Here is an 18,949-nt window from a genome sequence, read left to right on the forward strand (position 1 = left end):
GAGTGAAGATGATTAACCAAGTTGATGAGATGTTAGGAAATGAAACGGACAGACATGCCTTTGTTTAATCTGTCTATGTGTGATTGTAGTAACTGTCTGTTTGTAATGTCTCTGCTCAATCTGTTATTGTGAAGCACTTTGTGACGTCTGTTCTTGAAAGGTGCTGTATCAATAAACTTTACTTCAGAATCAGAATCGGTTTTTATTGCCAAGTACATTTGCACATACATGGAATTTGACTTGGTGTTCTGGTGCAAAACCGTTAACAAGGGAAGTAAGGCAAAAAATAGCAAGAACTTAAATAAAATAAAATATAAGAAGCGATTACTAATATATGTAATAAAAACACAAAATATACAAAAGGTGCAGTATTAAAAGTCCAAAGAGCGTTAATGAAACGTATGAAGCCTTCACATTACTGTGATGCTCTCTGACTGTGGAGCGGAAAAACAAGATAAAAAAAAAGTTATCTTGTATTTTACTTACAATGTTACAAATACAAGTTTATCAATGAATCTCATTAGGTCTAATAAAGTCACACTGGGAGGATCTGAATTTGTTTTTCTGAGGACAAAACAGCCCTCCTTTAATTCATTCTTTGACTAGTCGCTCATCAGCACATGTGTGTCTGAGTTTTGACATGTAGCTATGTCAATGTATTATTATTTTTAACTTTTCATCTTGTTTTTTCCCTTTTTCCTAACACAAGTTGTATTCTTTAACATTGATGAATACATTCCTCAACGAGCGATTGAATAGTCATGAATAGTTTTTATGTTTTATTTGACAGGGACAGACATAGACCACCTGAAAACAGAAATCCAATGCAGGTATCATACAGTTCATAGCAGAAGATAATTTACAACACTTGTCCCTAGAAGGGCTTTTGTGTAAAAAAAGAAAAGTTAAAACAGTTACAAAGGGAAAAGAGAGAATAAACATGAGTACAAATCTGTTGATGAACTAACCTGGACTTAGAGGCTCTGACAATAATTAGACTTTTAAATGGACAATTAATCATTTTTAGGATAAGAAATGATGTATATTAGGGTTTAAAAAGGTGTTTTTAGTATGGTTGAGCAGCCGTTTCTTATCTGGAGGAGCTACAACACTGTCTGGCAGCATTCCTGCATGTACTGCTCACTGCCAGTGAATCAGGCTTTAATAAGTCACACACCACCTCCATCGCTGCTTTGTTTTGTTGGAAACTTGGAGCGTCACCAGCTGTGGAGGCTCCCCGGGACACCGCAAAGGGTCCCACTGCTGTCCACACTCATTTTCAAATAGAGACAAAACTGTTGAATCAGGAACGCAATAAGAAATAGGATAACCCTGACGAAGAAGAACAAGAAGAACAAGAAGAACAAAACAAGAAGAAGAAGAAGAAGAAGAAGAAGAAGAAGAAGAAGGTCTTTAATCAGGACAAAACCTAAAATTCCTTCATTTTTACAGCTACTTTATAAGAAACCTGTCAACCATCCTGTGCATATTCTTTGATTTAAAAGGTTTTGTATGAGTGAACAATGTAGCCAGTGGTATACAAATGATCTACGATGACACATTTTATTTTTATAGGCTTCTGCAAACACACTTCCTGTCTTACTTTTGTCTATAGATCAATCAAAGCTAAATATATTTCTCTCCTTTTGGCCTCAATTGTTACAACTCCCCACAATGATGCAGACAGTGTTTTTATTTTTTTAATTAGCATTTTCCTAAAGTTCACAGTTCGTTGATTATCATTCTTGATGTTTTCAAAGGTGCTGCAGCAGCATCCTCCATGTCACATCAAATAATCCATAACAGTATTTATTAGCCCACTTGATCCATCTGACCTGCTTCCTGTCTCCCCCTGGTTTGTCTCTGCACTGACTTGATGCCGTTTTTGCAGCTGCAGTTTGTTGCGTAAAGAGAGAAATTCCTGGTTTTCCTCGGAGTGCCAGCTGGCTCCTTTGCCTGTTTAACAGTCCAGCCTGCAGTCACACCGCCTCGGGTGATGTTCTGCCCTCATGGGGGGGTGTGTGGGGGGTGGGGGGGCTCTGGTACCATGACATGAACATTAAGACAAACATACCAAAGTATCCTTCAATAAAAGTAACGTAGAAGATTGGGAAGCTCTACAACCTTTTTCTCCTTGTCAAGTAACACAAATAAAAACAAGAACTGCGGATGTTAGGCAATGTTTCCTTCAAAATAAGACGACCATGATTGGAAAAGAGATTTTTGATATTTTTGTAGACAGAAATAACAGCTCTGGCCTTTTAATGAAACTGCTTGATTTTACATTACTTTCATTGAACTGCAACTTTACAAAATGTTTACATTTAAAAAACATCAAGCTATCTATGGCTCAAAGCTATAATAACAACAGAAATATTCATGTACTATAAGCTACTTTTTTACTGAAAAATTGGCACAGATCGCCAGCTGTTGAATATATATATAAATATTTAAAATAAAAACTAGACTATAGCTTAGTGAATGACTTTGAAAGGATCAGGGTCTGCAGGACTCGCTAGCTAATGTGAAACTAACATTGTGATGTGCATAATATAATACATCACAGTGGTAGGGCAATTCATCTGTAAATAAAATAATACTAACTATTTGTCTCATTTGTGGGGTTTTAAAATATATTATTAAAGAAATAACAATAAAGGAATAAGCTACAGTTAGCATAGCTTCTATAATTTTGAAATATTAGCATCCCAGCCAACAACAAGCCAAGTTAACCTTAGACAAAAGCTATTTAGATTGAGAAATATGCATATGCCACAAACATATTTTTTACTTTGACAGCTTGCCAAAGTAGCCTATTTGATCTGCAATCAAAGTTCATAAAGTTTTAATTGTTTTTCAAAATGCTGAGCGACAAGAAGAAATGGCATTTGAAGCGCTAGTGGCAAAGCTAGTTATTTAGCTTGCTATGAAATAAAATAATTAAAATAATGTTAATTCTGTGAATACATTTTTGATTCTATTAATGATTATCGTTTGTCTCTTTTTAATGATAATTAATTGCATATTTATTACATTATTTGCTTTATTTTAAGAATAATGTCGCTAACAGTAAATGGTTAACGTCTGCAAATGGGTTTCAATGGTTTTATTTTATTTTGACAGGTCAGACCGGAAGTGTCCGCGTTGTACTGCGTCTGGCTTGACTTCGGTCGTATTTCATTGGGAGTGCGGACGCTCCGACTGGAAGAAGGAAGGTTTTTGTGGAAACTTGAGGACATGCGGCGTCTCCTGCAAACTTTGCTCAAACTAAACTTCGTGGGATCCGGAGAGAAAGAGCCGAAGCTGGAGGAATGAAGTGAAGAGGAGAGGAGAGAAAGGGAGGAGGAGAAGAGTCGATCACTCCCATTGATCCAACATCGAGGTATTGATTCAGGCCTGTTTTAGAAAAAATAACACAGCTGGATGGATGTGAGAGGAGATGAGAATCCAATAAGAAACTCATCATGGGGATGTTTGTTAAGTGACACTAGGATGAAGCTGTGATGTCACATGGTGTAAATATTGTTCATAAATAACCTGCTTATACATAGCAATTCATTATTCAGTTACTCTGCTTATTCTATTTCTATTTTATTCTATATATGTTTCTATGTTTCCTACTTCTATAGGCCTATTGTCTTTAATAGGAACTGTAACCTCCCTCCATTAATAAATGATTTCTGATTCCCGAAAATCAAAATAAAACCAGTCTGTGCTTGCATTGTCTGAACTAAGACACTAACCATGCTGTCACAGGAAAAGATCAAACACACACACACAGAGGGGAAGGTGTGTGTGTGTGTGTGTGTGTGTGTGTGTGTGTGTGTCCTCTGCTGTTGCCATGAGCACCAGTTTGCCACCTAATGGGAAACCAGCTCAGACATCCAGTAATAGTCATCAGCTTTGTGACCACTCAGACAGAGTTTACAGACAGAAGATCCACACCGCACTCTGCTTAGTTTCCCTCTTGACTTTTACATCCGTAAACATGTCTTAGATTACACAGATTTACACAATCTGCTTGATTTTCCATTACGTGCAGAGACGACGACGCTGCATCTCGAGCTTCTCTGTGGGAATAATGAGTTAAAGACTGTGAAAAACAACAACAACAACAACAACCAGTGAAGTCTGATGCAGAGGAGTTTTAAAGGTGTGTGAACTGTACCGTAACTTTTAACCCAGAGTAGATCATTTATAATAATAATAATAATATCAGGTTTATAACTAAATGAGTGACAACTTCTTTATATAATGCAATCTATCATTTACGAAACAACACGATGGAAGAAAACTTTTGTCTCGTTTAATCCGTCCAAATTTCACAGTTTGGTACTCGACGTCCTTTTCTTTATGATTGTATATTTCATGTTTGTCCTGAGGCTAAACGAGACATTTTGAAGGTCAAAACTAATTTTCAAATTGTATTTAAAAAGTGAATAATTTGTTTAATCGTATGAAGTGACAGATGAGTCAGTATCTAAAGCTCTCTATCGGAACACTCTCACAAACTGCAGCCTTATAGGGTCTTCCATGAAAAGGCGTTCGTCTGGACATTAGTTTCTATGTTTGTGTTTTCATGTGTACTTTTTTATATGGCTGTAAATTTTTTTTTTTTTTTAATGTGGACCCCAGGAAGACTTGCTGTGTTCAAGGGCAGAGGTTCCCAAACATTTCAGCTCACGACCGCCAAAATATGCTCTTTCTCTCTTCACGGCAAATTAGGAGAAAAAATAAAACCGATGTTAAAGGGGAATCAAGTCAGGGGGTCTCGCATGAAAACACGAAAATATATCAGAACTCTCTGCAAACGTGTTAATAAATGTCATACATGACCTCTTCTGTGAACACGTTTGCTGGCTGAGTCGTATATTTACCACCCATAATAGTTATTAAACAGTTAATACTACAACTCCCATAATCCCCTGCTTCTTCAAAATATCATCAAACTACATCTGTTGCTATTGTTGTGATTAAGATTAAGAGATCCAAAAGCAGCAAAGTTTTGTTACAGTTACAGACTGTTTCTGTCCGCTCAGTTATTATGCAAACTTTAAAGCCCGTTCTGTTTTTTCCATGAAAATAAAGATAATCCTGAGGGCAATATATTATGGTGGCCGGGAAGTGCAAAACTACTTAAAAGTTTGAGACTTACTTTACATTTTTAAGAACACTTTCAGCAAGGACAAAACAAAAGTCCATTTTAGACAATAAACAAGACGTGAAACACTTCTTAAAGATCACATATGATACCATGTTTTTCTAACACTAATATGTGTCTCTAGTCTGTCAACAAACCCCCAAGTTATGAGAAAAGTTTTGATTTTATGAACGATACCTGTTATACATAGTTAGGCTCATAGCTGACATGATTGACAGGTGGGCCCGATGTAACGGTTTACGAGGTTTAAAACCCGCCTCAGCTCCAGCTCTCAGCCTGTCGTTAGGTTGACTGAAAGTTAGGCAGAGACAGGATTTCCAGCATGGCGTCTGCTGCTGATGAGACTCAGGAGCCCCCTGCAGGAACAGATGGGTGACATCACTCAGGTATCATCCATTAATACTTACAGTCTATGATCCCACCTGAGACAGTTAGCGCTCACATTGTGTTTTGGTTTTGCTCTTCCCAGCCGCCGTACAATGTGACTAAAAAAGAAAATCATAAAACAGTGAGAAAAGTCAAACGGTTCTGTTTCTGCTCTCTCAGGCATCACTTGTAATTTCATCCCTTTTCAGCTCCAAAGATTGTAAAATGTTGAGAAAAAAAAAAGGCCTCCTCGGAGCTTTAGCTGAACCAGATGGAGTCGTTTCAGATCTTACTTTCAGCCAAGTTGGCAAATCCATCTCAAATGTGGTTTTCTGCTCGACAGTAAGTCCACCAGTGATAGCGTGCTTGTGTGAATTTGTGCTGACTCAGACATTTCAAAACCTCACTTTTTCTGCTGTCCGTAGAAAAGAATCTGGGTATTGTTAAGTTTATGACTTTGTTGTTGTTGTTTTTTTGTCGGGCGCAAGGCTCCTGCAGAGAAGATGCGCGCTGCCGCCATGGCTCTGACCGCGCTGAGTGTTTTCTTCAGCCTGGACTGCCTTTCAGCTCACCGATCCAAACCAGACCAGGTCCAGGTCCAGATCCAGGAGCAGAGTGACAGGAACACGCTGAAGGATGCAGGGACAGAAGCGAAGAAGAAGAAGAAGAACCAGCCGCACATCTTGTTCATCCTCACAGACGACCAGGTGAGTCGGTCTGTGTGAACGTCTTTCATCAGCAGTTTGGCTGACCATGTCTGCAGCAGCTGTTACCGTTAATGTAAAACACTCTTCATGTCCTCTGTGTTTCTCAATCAGGGCTTCAACGACATCGGCTACCACAACCCGACCATCAAGACCCCCACTCTGGACAAACTGGCGGCCGAAGGGGTAACGCTGGAGAACTATTACGTTCAGCCCATCTGCACGCCGTCACGCAGCCAGCTCATCACCGGCAGGTACAGACGCTTCAGCTCTTTGTGTTTATCTGTCTCCGTGCTGAAGAAAACTCCTCGGGGTGTTAAACTTTAATACGATTCATGTAAAAATCAAACGATATCTGTCCCTGCTTTGAAACCACAGCAGGAAAAAAAAAGTCCTGAGTCATTTCTTCTTTTTTTTTATTTTTTTTTATTCAATTACAAATATTGGCAAGCAAACTCCTGCACAATGCTTAAATTGCACAAATTCATTGGAAACATTTCAGCACTGAAACCCTGCCAATGAATTTTGGAAATTTAGACAGCGTTCTTTCTCTGTCGCACGCTGAAACATTTATCTGAAGGTCTGTTCAATACTATTGATCAATAAAACAACATCGATTATTTTGCTTTCAAACTTTAAGAATCAAAAAGTGTTAGAGAATTGAACATTTGACCTTAAGAGTCAATTCAGACTTTTCCATTTCAAGGCGAGATATTTACGGCCCTGTGGCGTTTTGTCTTCAGTGTGAATATTGCAGAGGCGTAACTGGGGGGGGCGAAGTGATCCTTCCCCACCCTCTGTACCAGTTTCAGAGGCGTTACAGGGGCGAGAGGGGATCAGCAGAGGCAGCAGGGGAGCGCAGCGCTGTGTGTGCATGTCTCACTGTGTGGAGCTCTCACTGTGCCGTCTCTCACAGACACAGACTGTAATATTACACCACTGCAGAATCATTAAGAATGTCTTTTCATGTCGTCGTCTCCCCCCCCCCCCCACCACCCTACAGGTATCAGATCCACACAGGACTACAACACTCCATCATCAGACCCAGGCAGCCGAGCTGTCTGCCCTCACACATGGACACTCTGCCCGAGAGGCTGCGAGAGGCCGGCTACAGCACGCACATGGTCGGCAAGTGGCACCTGGGCTTCTACAGGTGAGATGGAGACTGAATCAACAGCTTCTATTCTACGATACAAGAACAATTGAATCACTGGTAACTTGTAAATAGAACGACGACACTTCAAAATCTTCTGCAAATTAAACCCTCACTGTACAACAGCCAATATTGTTTATTTTTCTCTCTGCTGTTTGCTCTTCTATTTTCCCTCTTTAATCTGCTGTTTTTAGATTTTATATTTTTTTATCTTGTCTATGGCTGCTGGGCTGATTGATATCAACACACGCTCTCACACTCACAATAAAGTAGCAAAAAGTAGTCCCATGTGACTGATGCATAAACTTATTAATTATTCAGACTTTTCCATGAATACCTGGAGAAAAAAAAAATGTTTTTGCGGGTGAGTAAGCATGGACGATATCAACGCAGCTTCAACAATCCTCTTTTCTTTTCCTACAGGAAGGCCTGCCTCCCCACTAAAAAGGGTTTTGACAGTTTCTTCGGCTCTTTAACTGGAAGTGTGGATTACTACAGGTAAAGGTCCTTAAAGGTCCAATCTGTGAGATATCTACTGAATGAAATCATAAAGTGACCTTACTGTATGATCAGACATTAAGGAAACAACAACGCAGCAGCCAGTATGTCCTCCTTCTAACTTTAGATTAGGGTGAGGAATGGTCTGTTTTTGTTTTGACCAGAGAAGTAGGCAACCTGCGTGCACATCGACTCTAGAGAGGAGGGGCCGGGGGGGAGACAGCTCTCTCCAATATTTTGAATTTGGACTGCAGTACCCATTTTAAACACCAGGTGTCAGAGTTACATACTGCTCCTTTAATCCATGTAGTTATCATTAGAATATACAAGGACAGATCACGAGTGTGTTCCTTTAACACTGTAACTAACATTTCTCCCATCCGTCCCCCAGTTACGGGTCATGTGATGGCCCGGGGCTGTGTGGGTACGATCTCCATGACGACGAGGGTGTGGCATGGGGCCAGGAGGGGAAATACTCCACCACGCTTTTCACGCAGAGAGCGCGCAAGATCCTGGAGACGCACGACCCCACGGACAGACCGCTCTTCCTGCTGCTCTCCCTCCAGGTACGCTTCTGAAGTTTGATATCAGAATGAATTAAAAAAAACACATAATTAAGACATCTGTGGGACTTTAATTCAGTTAGTAATAATAACTTTATTTACAGTATATAGCACTTTCCATGCTCACGTTAAAGCCTCTCGAACTCAGGAAGAATTTGTTTTTTTTGTGTATCGGATACATCGCAGCCTGACGGGTTGTTTATGTCTGGATGTTGGAAACCAGAAACGTTGCAATAACATGGAAACCACATTAAAGCGTTTGTTTGTCTACGAGCATCATAAACTTGGCCCCAATACAGACCCCCGCCCTTTAATTAAAAGCTGGCCACACAGAAATATAAAATTTCAAAGCGTTTATACTCTAAAAATGATACATTATTTTATTTGTTTATTGTGGATTTTTGCAGGCAGCCATTTTAATTAGATTTGTTTGATTCCCTCATGACTGAAAAAAGGGAAAACAAAGAAATGTTTAATGTGATTTATCTCTGGTAAGGAGTCAGGGACACTGAGTACCATCTTACTCACCATCAGTAAGTGTTTTGGGGCCTTCTGGGAAATGTAGGAAATGATTTAACCGCAGTAGAGTTGAAGAAGTTACGGGAAGCAGACGTTGTATGATCTTGTTAAGAGAAGTTTTACAGTTTAACATCAGGCCCTTCTATAATAAAAACATGATGTAATCCCATTTGACCTGGTTCAAGAGGGAGACAAGAGTGATGTGAATAAATGGCATGAAATTGCCAAGTAAAGGCCTTTAAATTGAAAAATGTCAGTTTGATTGAACAAGCAAATGGCACAAAATGAGGCAAGTCATAATGTGAGGGAAACTTTGTGCAACTTCTGCAGAAACTTCTTCAAATGAAATTACATTTTTTTTGTGTCTTTAATGGAGAGATAGGACAGTGGATAGAGCTGGAAATCAGAGAGAGGGAGAGAGAGAGAGAGAGAGAGTGGGGAATGACAGGAGGATGAAAGGAACCACAGGTCGGTTTGAACCTGGGCTGCCCGCTTGGAGGATGACAGCCTCCATGCATGGGGCGCACGCGCTAACCACTGAGCCACCAGCGCCCTGAAATATTTGAAAACATGTTACCACGTGCACTGTTTGTGTACTCCTGCAGGCTGTTCACACTCCTCTGCAGACTCCAAAGTCTTACATCTATCCGTACCGCGACATGACTAATGTGGCCAGGAGAAAGTTCGCCGCCATGGTGTCCACGGTGGACGAGGCGGTGCGGAACGTGACCTACGCCCTGAGAAAGTACGGATACTACCGCAACAGTGTGATCATCTACTCCACGGACAACGGAGCCCAGCCGTTCACTGGAGGCAGCAACTGGCCGCTACGAGGCCGTAAGGTAGAGAGGACTCTGCTGCTCACATCACACATTTATAAGCATCATCTTTTTTTTAATGAACAGGAATGATTTGATCTCAAAGTTACGGAGTCATCTTAAATATGAAATATCAACTATTGCCTGTGTTAAGGGGAAAATGCTGAGTCAGCGTGTTTTTGTTAAACGCTTATAATTATCAACTTAATTTGTGTGGCACTTTTCAAAACAGGGGAACAAAGTGCTTTACAAGATGAAAAGAGAAATGTGACAAAAAATGAACAAACAAGATAGTGGGAGATGATGCAGCAGGAGGTCAACAAATGAAAGAAATAACGAGGAAATGAAACAATACAAAAATAAGTTTGAAATAAGTTTCAAAGGAAGGAAACAGATTAAAACCATAAAGAGATAAAAGGTAAAGGAGATCAAATTAAAATACTGTAAATCCCATTAATCAGAATCAGAATCAGCTTTATTGGCCAGGTATGCTCAAACACACAAGGAATCTTACTTTGGTGAACCGTGCTCTCTTTGTCTCTCAACAAGAAACACAAAAATAAACAAATAAGCAAAGACTGATATGTACTAGGATAGATAGGATAATATAAGATAATGAAAGACATACTGATTCCACCCTGAAACAATGACATAACCACATCCTCAGATTTGTCTTAAATGATGAGGAGGATGTTTTTTGGTATTCAGGACTTTTTTTTTGGAAACTATTTTCCAGGGAACGTATTGGGAAGGTGGAGTCCGCGGCGTGGCGTTTGTTCACAGCCCTCTGTTGAAACGAAGGAGACGGGTCTCTAAAGACCTGCTGCACATCACAGACTGGTTCCCCACACTGGTGGGACTGGCCGGAGGAAACATCAGCAAGGTCAGTGGAACTGGAACAGCATTACTGGTAGACTTTGTCACACTCGTACCCTCATTTTAGATCCCTACTGAATACGTTCATGATCTAGTCTTTGTGTTCCTTCTCATGTGCTCGGGAGTTTGTTGGCCTCTCCTCCCGGTCTCACAGTAAACACGGGACAGTAAAGGTTGAATATCATAGAGAAGGCGACGTCTCTGACCTTGTGATCGCTGTGTAAAACAGAACAGATGTAGGGATGCATTTCATGTCGAGGCCACCCAGGCTACTGATACAAGCCACCTCTTAGCTGTACTCTGGATGTGTAGGCTATGTATGTTTTTCTTGCTTTCCTGCCAAAAATGTGACGCAGCTAAAGTTGACTTTGTCGTAATTTGATAACCAGTTGTTTTTTTTTTTAAATTCATGCATGAGTTTGTTTTTTGTCACGGTGAGGGCTGAACGTGGAGCTCCGTCTACATCAGACTTTGTTAAAGTTGACGCCACACAGCTTCTGTAACCCTGTCTCTTTTTTACGATCATGTAGATCAATTTGCTGATATGTTAAGTGCTCCGTTTCTTAGCCGTGGCAGCAGAGATCTTTTTGTGTTTCAGCTCAGATGTAAATTAGTTTTATTGGCATGTCAGTGATGTCTTAGTTCATCCCCCCAAAGAGCTTTGTTGGCTCCGTGTGTTGGACGCTGTTCACTGCCAGGAGCAGATAAGTCCGCCTATCTTGGCCTCAATCAAGACAATATCTGACTAATGCAGGAACTGGATACGCTTTATTACCACAGGAGATTTACTATTATTTATCCCCGTGTGGTGAAAGTATTTCAGGTTTTTATAGTACCTCCTGTAGCAGAGACCTCAGAGGGACCTCTCAGTACTCTGTGTGTGTAATGTTCTCTCTGTGTTTTCAGTGATTTTGGAGTGTTTGTTTCCCTCTCAGAGCCCGGGCCTGGATGGTTTTGATGTGTGGCCCACCATCAGTGAGGGGAAGGAGTCGCCTCGTCAGGAGATCCTTCACAACATCGACCCTCTGCACAAACCTGTGGTGCAGAATATGAAGTGGGACGCGAGCACGGAGGAGACGGCAGGTAAAACGACGTCCGAGCTGTTCTGCTCTAAAGCTTCTTCAGGGTTGACGTTGCTGTCAGTCAAACGGGCATGGGGTGTCTGTTTGGTTGTTGAGCTGTTTTCTGTGGGTCATGAACATGTGACTGGAAAAAAAAAGTGTCAAAAAGTCAATGAAGCGCTCTTAAAACGTGCTGGTTTTGTTCCTTCTCTTCATTCCGTCACGTGTTTATTATCATCTGAGCTACAAACCGCACTATTTTTAATTCAGTGAATCTGATTGGTTGAAAAAAAATATCATAAATTTCGGTCACAATTTTCATGAAGGAGTTGGTGTCGGGTCCTTAGGCCAGACCAGTTGAGAACCAGTGCTTTAGATAACACTGAGATACTCTCTCTGGTGATGATCCTTTCAAATGTTACCTAGCAACAACATCGGGTGGTTTTATTCATTTCTGAAACTCTCTGCTTCATGACCAGAGACGAGCCGAACGAGCAACATTCACATCCGCCTCAGTTTCCATTTGTGTTTAGTGCCAACGAGCAACAGTTTGCACGCTCAAAAAATCATAATGAGACGTTATTCCTGCTTAACATCATCTGTTCAGCCTTCTCAGTGAGCATATTAGCATGCTAATGGTAGCATTTAGCTCCGAGAACAGTCAGTGAGAAGCCAGTCTACAAACTGTTTTTGTTTTCATGCAAACAGTAAAGAGATCATTTTAAGACGTGAGGATGCACACAAGAAGAAGAAGAAGAAGAAGAAGAAGAAGAAGAAGAAGAAGAAGAAGAAGAAGTGCACACTGTGAGAACTGGAAAAAAAATTGAGGAGCTCTGAAAATAATCAAACTCAGTTGAAGGTGTTGTCGCTAATTTGATGTGTGTTATAGTGTGTGTGTGTGTGTGTGTGTGTGTGTGTGTGTGTGTGTGTGTGTGTGTGTGTGTTAAGTCAGGTAACTATTGCATGTAAACATCGCTGTTGCTGCTGCTGCGTCACCTAGACGTAGACGGTGATCACAGCTACAGGCAGCGAGAAAAGGGAGTCACATGGCCAGTCAGGCATCAGGGGGAGGAACACAGTTTTTCAACCAAGTGTGTTTGTGAACATGATGTTTTGTGTGTTTTTCAGGTTCATACTTCCACATTTTTTTATTCTGTCAATCCAGTATATACTCGTCTTTGTCAGGTGATTAAGACGGTTGATATATATGACACATATTCCATGACGGACTTCCCATATTTACCCAGCATGAGTTGGAGATGACTTTGAGTTCCCTCTGGTGGACTTTCTGGTTGTGAGATTGTTACCACAGTGGGATTGTAAAAGTCAAATTAAGTTACAAGAAAAGAGGCATTCAGGGCAAAAGAAGGAAAGAAGGAGGTAAAGGATGATAAACAAGGAAGACAGGAAAGTACGACACTTCGGGATATAAGATTAGAATCCAAGTATTTAGAAGCCTGTTAGCTTATCTTATATGACTGTTATTTATCTGGAAAGCTAGATACCTACAGTAGTTTAAAAACTGTTTACTTGAGAGTCTACTTCATCATACTTGTTGTCTTTGACTCCTCAGTCCCCAAATCAAAAGGTCACGCTGTGAAGAAACCAAAGAAGAAGAAGATCCTGAGGCAGAAACCGAAGCAGAAGTCCGCCTTCAAAGTGAAGAACGTCAAGAAACGAAGGAAGTCTTCTGAGCGTGCTGCCAAGTCGAAGAATACCAAGCCCCCTCCCAAACTGAAGCTCAAGACCCTCCCAAAATCAAAACATAACCCTAAACCCACGACCAAGACGAAGGTCAAGGTCAAGGTCAAGGTGTACCCTCAGAACCAGAAACCGCATTATTACAAACCACACCTCAAGTCCCACTCCAGCGGTCCTCCATCAGCCTCGGGAACGTCTCTCCCTGATTCTCCGCCTCAGATTAAACCACATGTGAAGTCAAAATCCAGGCGGACCACATCCCAGAATCTGTCATGGTCCAGTTCCCCTACCCCAAAATCTAAGACTAAACTCAAACTACATTTAAAGTCCAAGTCCAGGAGGACGTTATCCCAGTACCAGAACGCGTCCCAGCAAGACACCCTGCTGCCTAAATCCCTCCCAACACCAAAGTTTAAGCTGCAGCCGCCCCAGCCCGTGTGGGACACTTCAGTCCAGGCTGCCATCAGAGTCCGAGACTGGAAGCTGCTCACAGGAGACCCGGGTCACGGAGACTGGGTTCCCCCACAGGTGTGTGTGTGTGTGACTCTTTTCCTTTGCCGACACTCTTATCCAAACAGCGTCAGTAATCACTTTGATCCTCAGGTACTCGCCACCCTCCCCGGTCCGTGGTGGCACCTGGAACGAGCCCAGACCACCTCCTTCAAAACCTCCACCCACAAAACCGTCTGGTTGTTCAACATCACAGCCGACCCGTGCGAGCGGCGGGACCTAGCAGACCAGAGGCCGGACGTCGTCCAACAGCTGCTGGCCCGACTCGTCCACTACAACCGAACGGCCGTTCCGGTTTATTTTCCGCCCGACGACCCGCGAGCCAACCCCGAGCTGCACGAGGGAGCCTGGGTACCGTGGGTGGACGAGGAGGAGGACGAGGAGGAGGACAAATACCAGGGAGTTTATAAAAAAGACCTGAAGAAGACGAAGAAGAAGAAGAAGTGCAAGCTGTGCAAGCTGCAGTCGTTCTTTCTGAAGCTGAACACTCGGATGATTTCCAATCGGATCTGAGCGGATTGTCAGAGACGTCTGAAACGTTTGTGGTTTGTTCAACTCCGTCTTTAATTCTTCCAACCAGTAGGAACCATTTCAGCACATTCATGTTTTTTTTTCTATTCAAAAATTGAGTTACATTTTGTTCCTACTTCTAAGACGAGTTGGAGGACCCCTCCCCCTTTTTCTTGTTTCCTTACAGCGAGGACTGAGAAACGCTGCAGATCTTAGAGTCTGGTTCTGATGGACTTACTTCGCTCTTCCTTCAGGAATAAATCCTCCTCGAACACAAGAGGAACCAGGAGAAGTGACAAAGGTGTATGCTGGAAGGACGCAAATCTCAATTCAACTGAGAGAACTGAGAGAACCTTTAGTGCAATACCAACAACTACCATCCCTAAAAAAAACCTGCCTCACAACAGCTGCCTTGAAAAATGGGGGGGAAGGTGGAATAAATGTGCACAGCTTATCTCAAACGCACAGACAAGAGGAGGCATCCTCCATCTTGTTGTTGTTGTTGTTGTTGTTGTTTGTCTTCAGAGGAGAAACCATCCAGCTTATATCACTTTGGAGTTTCCTATTCACGCTGCACTTGCAAAAAAAAAAGAAGAAGAAAGTTTGTAGTTCTTCAGGAGCTCCAGGACTGTTTGGTCTGAAAACTCCTGATGTCATGTTGATACATACTTTAATGTGTGCTCTCATATCTTCTCTTATATGAGGGATCTTTTATAGTGACGCTACCTGAACGGGCAGAAAGATACAAAAAAAAAGGACTTTTAAAAGCTCCGTTAAAAAAAGAAAGATATTACTAAAATATTATACTTTACTTTTAAATTATTTTCACACTTAACCCTCCAGTGATATGTGATGTACACACAGATACTGATTGTGGATAGAGGGTGTTGTTGAGATTAGTGCCGGGAGAATCAGTTTTCATACTTCATTGGAGTATTAGGGCAACATTAAGGGTGAAAAAATCTGAGATTTGGAGATTAAAGTCAGACATTTAAGAGATTTAAATTGTAAATTTACGAGATTAAAGTTGGTATTTTAGTCTGTAGTTATATCAGTAGAGCAGTAAAATGAAAATGAGGAACACTGAGCATCGTTTTTCTCGTAAATGTTCGACTTGAATCTAGAAATTTTAGAGAAAAAAATGATTTTCCGTGGCTCTTATACTTCGTCGTAGAAAACAGCAAGACTTATAAACTTAATAAACTTCAGCAGGTTAGCGGGAAACGTTGTGATTTTAGTGAACTGATCCCACCATCATATGACTTATTATGGGATTTTTAGGACTCTTCGCGTCCTCCTTTCTGACTTTGACTCCGTGTTGAACTTTTTATCGGTCACTAAACGACAGAGCTCCTGATACGAGCTCTGACTGTGTGCAGCAGTGAAATGTATTTTTGACTCTGTAAATTATTCCTGTTGTGTTTTTGTTTCTTTTAGTTTTGAGCAGAAGATCTTTGTTTTCATGATCTCTGTGTGGAGTGATGTGCTCAGGTTAGAAGTCTTTACAACAACGTCCAACATTTACGTTTTGAAGCTTAAAGTTTCAAAGTGCATGAACGTGATGATTCTTAATGTTATATAACTTGTTGTTGTTTGTTTGAGTATTTAATATTTTCACATGTTAAGTTACACCTCGGAGTCATCACAGCTAGTGTTGTAGTACTCCAGATCGATCTTAGTCTTAAGACTGGTACGAGACCACTTTCTAAAGGTCATTTTTACTTGGCCTCAGACTGAGCAGACCCCAGATTTTAAATCAAGACCGGTCAAGACCACCACTGATAGACTTCTTACTCACTTCATCACAGTGATAAGAAGGTAAACTTTCTTAAACTACAAATAACTTTGATTTTCATCCCCTGGTTACGGCTACAACCTTCCTGGTCTACGTAAGTGACACCTCCCTGCACACAAGATGATGATTTTCCATTGATATTTATGCTCTTGGTCTTGACTCGGTCTCGGAGCCCTCTGGTCTCGGTCTCGATCCCTAAATGTCTTGGTCTCGATCCCTAAATGTCTTGGTCTCGATCCCTAAATGTCTTGGTCTTGATCCCTAAATGTCTCGGTCTCGATCCCTAAATGTCTTGGTCTTGATCCCTAAATGTCTCGGTCTCGATCCCTAAATGTCTCGGTCTCGATCCCTAAATGTCTTGGTCTCGATCCCTAAATGTCTTGGTCTTGATCCCTAAATGTCTCGGTCTCGATCCCTAAATGTCTTGGTCTCGATCCCTAAATGTCTCAGTCTTGATCTCTAAATGTCTTGGTCTCGATCCCTAAATGTCTCAGTCTTGATCTCTAAATGTCTTGGTCTCGATCCCTAAATGTCTCAGTCTTGATCCCTAAATGTCTTGGTCTCGATCCCTAAATGTCTTGGTCTTGATCCCTAAATGTCTCGGTCTCGATCCCTAAATGTCTTGGTCTCGATCCCTAAATGTCTCAGTCTTGATCTCTAAATGTCTCAGTCTTGATCTCTAAATGTCTTGGTCTTGACTCGGTCTCGATCCCTAAATGTCTTGGTCTCGGTCTTGATCCCTAAATGTCTCGGTCTCGACCCCTAAATGTCTCGGTCTTGATCCCTAAATGTCTCGGTCTTGATCCCTAAATGTCTCGGTCTTGATCCCTAAATGTCTTGGTCTTGTCTCGGCCTCGATCCCTAAATGTCTTGGTCTCATTCCCTAAATGTCTCGGTCTTGATCCCTAAATGTCTTGGTCCTGACTCGGTCTTGATCCCTAAATGTCTCGGTCTTGATCCCTAAATGTCTCGGTCTTGATCCCTAAATGTCTTGGTCTCGGTCTTGATCCCTAAATGTCTTGGTCTCGGTCTTGATCCCTAAATGTCTCGGTCCTGACTCGGTCTCGATCCCTAAATGTCTCGGTCTTGATCCCTAAATGTCTCGGTCTTGATCCCTAAATGTCTCGGTCTTGACTCGGTCTCGGAGCCCTCTGGTCTTGGTCTCAGTTAAGGTGGTCTTGACTCCAACACTAACCCGAGCTGTGAAGTTTCCTTGTGATGTCGGTGTTCTGAGCCTTTGGCTGTTTGAATGTATCGCCTGTTGTAAGCACATTATGAGTTTGTGTTTTCAGTCCACTACAAGCAACTGTGACCAGCAGAAACTGATTTTTATGTCATTTCACATCTTTGTTCACCCTATATTGGACACAGTAGTTATATTCAGATGTTTTTAGACAAATTTAGTGACAGTTTCAAACAAATGTTGTCTTTTATGAGGAACACCTCGCATTAACTAGGATTCCTTTTTTGCTTTTTTGAAGCAGATTTATGGGCGAGGAGTTATTTAAAAGACATGGCTACGGTTAACATTTGTTTTTAAAAGGTAAAGAAATGCTCCTGTGACACCTGAAATAAATCCTACAAGCAGCTTTCTTCCTCTTATCACATCACGGACACTTTTTACAGAATCTAAAGAACGATATTACACACTTAGATTATTGTTATGAATCTTATCAGGAGGGCAGTACCTCATCTTTATTTCAAACTCAGAGAGGCTCACATCTTCAGAAAAACAGAGAAGAGGAAGTACAAAAAAGTGTGACAGCAGATGTTTCTGAGCAGCATCACAAACCTCTTTGAAGTTAAGACGTCGGTGAGAGAAACACCTCGCCTCTAAATATTTCACTCTGTTTGCTCAACGTCCAACAAAACCAGGACTGTGGCTGCTGTGTGCGACACGGTGAGCGAGCAGCACGGCGAGAGAAAAAAAAAAAAGACGTTTTAATGGACGCTTCATTTTCTACCACCCTGAGCAAATAAACATTTAAATAAGGAGAACTGTGTGCACTCTGTTCTTTGATGGTTTACTGGAAATAAAGAAACACTCGTCTCACCGAGGCAGACGTTCATGGAGTACATGTTTGAGTAAATGTGGTGAGGGGGTCCAGGTGAAGTCTCAAGACTTTAGAGGTTTTTAAATGAATGCAGGGCAGTTTCACTATTAAGCATCTCTCAAAGCTGAGAATTCAAATGAGGCAGAAATCTGAGAAGTTTTTACTGCCCAGAGCTCATAAATGTTTGTACTTTTGTAAAGCTCGACTGTTGGATCTGTAAGACTTTTTTTTCTGGTATTTGAGCCGGTCCAAACTTGAGACTGAAGATTTTATATTTCACAGTAACACAGACTGGACTAATCCAGCCTCAGGTCCAAGTTCTGCCTCGAGTCTCGAGTCTGCAGGTTTGATTGTGTTAAACAGAAAGATAATGAACCGTTCATTTAGAGAATACAGATGAGATATTAAAGGACTCATGACATGTCGGTGCACAGAGAGGGTTTGACCACTAGATGGTGCCAGATATCAACAATCCCTGCAGACTAACAGAACAACCGAGCATGTCTGCATTTAAAAGCATCACACACACACACTCTCTCTCTCTCTCTCTGCTTCCACTGATGAATAGTCATTGAATTGGGAGTTTTATCCTCAAACTAAAGTCGGATTTTGTCATCCTTCTGGACAGTTTGGCTGCTGATGCTGCAGAAAGATCGGTCA

The 18,949-nt window shown here is 41.4% G+C and overlaps 2 protein-coding genes across 2 annotated transcripts in view; both read left to right on the top strand.

Annotated features, from left to right (window-relative positions):
• The window catches only part of LOC132979539 (contactin-associated protein-like 4), a 340,781-nt gene that overhangs the window by 184,634 nt on the left and 137,198 nt on the right, over positions 1-18,949 (top strand). The window lies entirely within an intron of this gene.
• Positions 5,998-18,308, top strand: LOC132979537 (arylsulfatase I-like). Its single transcript, XM_061045426.1, has 10 exons — positions 5,998-6,234; positions 6,346-6,485; positions 7,235-7,384; positions 7,808-7,882; positions 8,274-8,448; positions 9,570-9,806; positions 10,519-10,665; positions 11,594-11,741; positions 13,293-13,948; positions 14,024-18,308. The coding sequence occupies exons 1-10, from the start codon at positions 6,031-6,033 to the stop codon at positions 14,441-14,443; spliced, it is 2,352 nt and encodes a 783-aa protein (XP_060901409.1). The 5' UTR covers positions 5,998-6,030; the 3' UTR covers positions 14,444-18,308.

This window comes from Labrus mixtus, chromosome 8 (genome assembly GCF_963584025.1).
Source record: "Labrus mixtus chromosome 8, fLabMix1.1, whole genome shotgun sequence".
Taxonomy (NCBI): Eukaryota; Metazoa; Chordata; class Actinopteri; order Labriformes; family Labridae; genus Labrus; species Labrus mixtus.

Excerpts from the sequence above, each read along its gene's own strand:
- LOC132979537 (XM_061045426.1), top strand. The coding sequence starts at position 6,031 with ATGCGCGCTGCCGCCATGGCTCTGACCGCGCTGAGTGTTTTCTTCAGC. Across the intron at positions 7,883-8,273 it reads GGAAGTGTGGATTACTACAG|TTACGGGTCATGTGATGGCC; the intron begins GTAAAGGTCCTT and ends TCCGTCCCCCAG. Across the intron at positions 13,949-14,023 it reads GAGACTGGGTTCCCCCACAG|GTACTCGCCACCCTCCCCGG; the intron begins GTGTGTGTGTGT and ends TTTGATCCTCAG.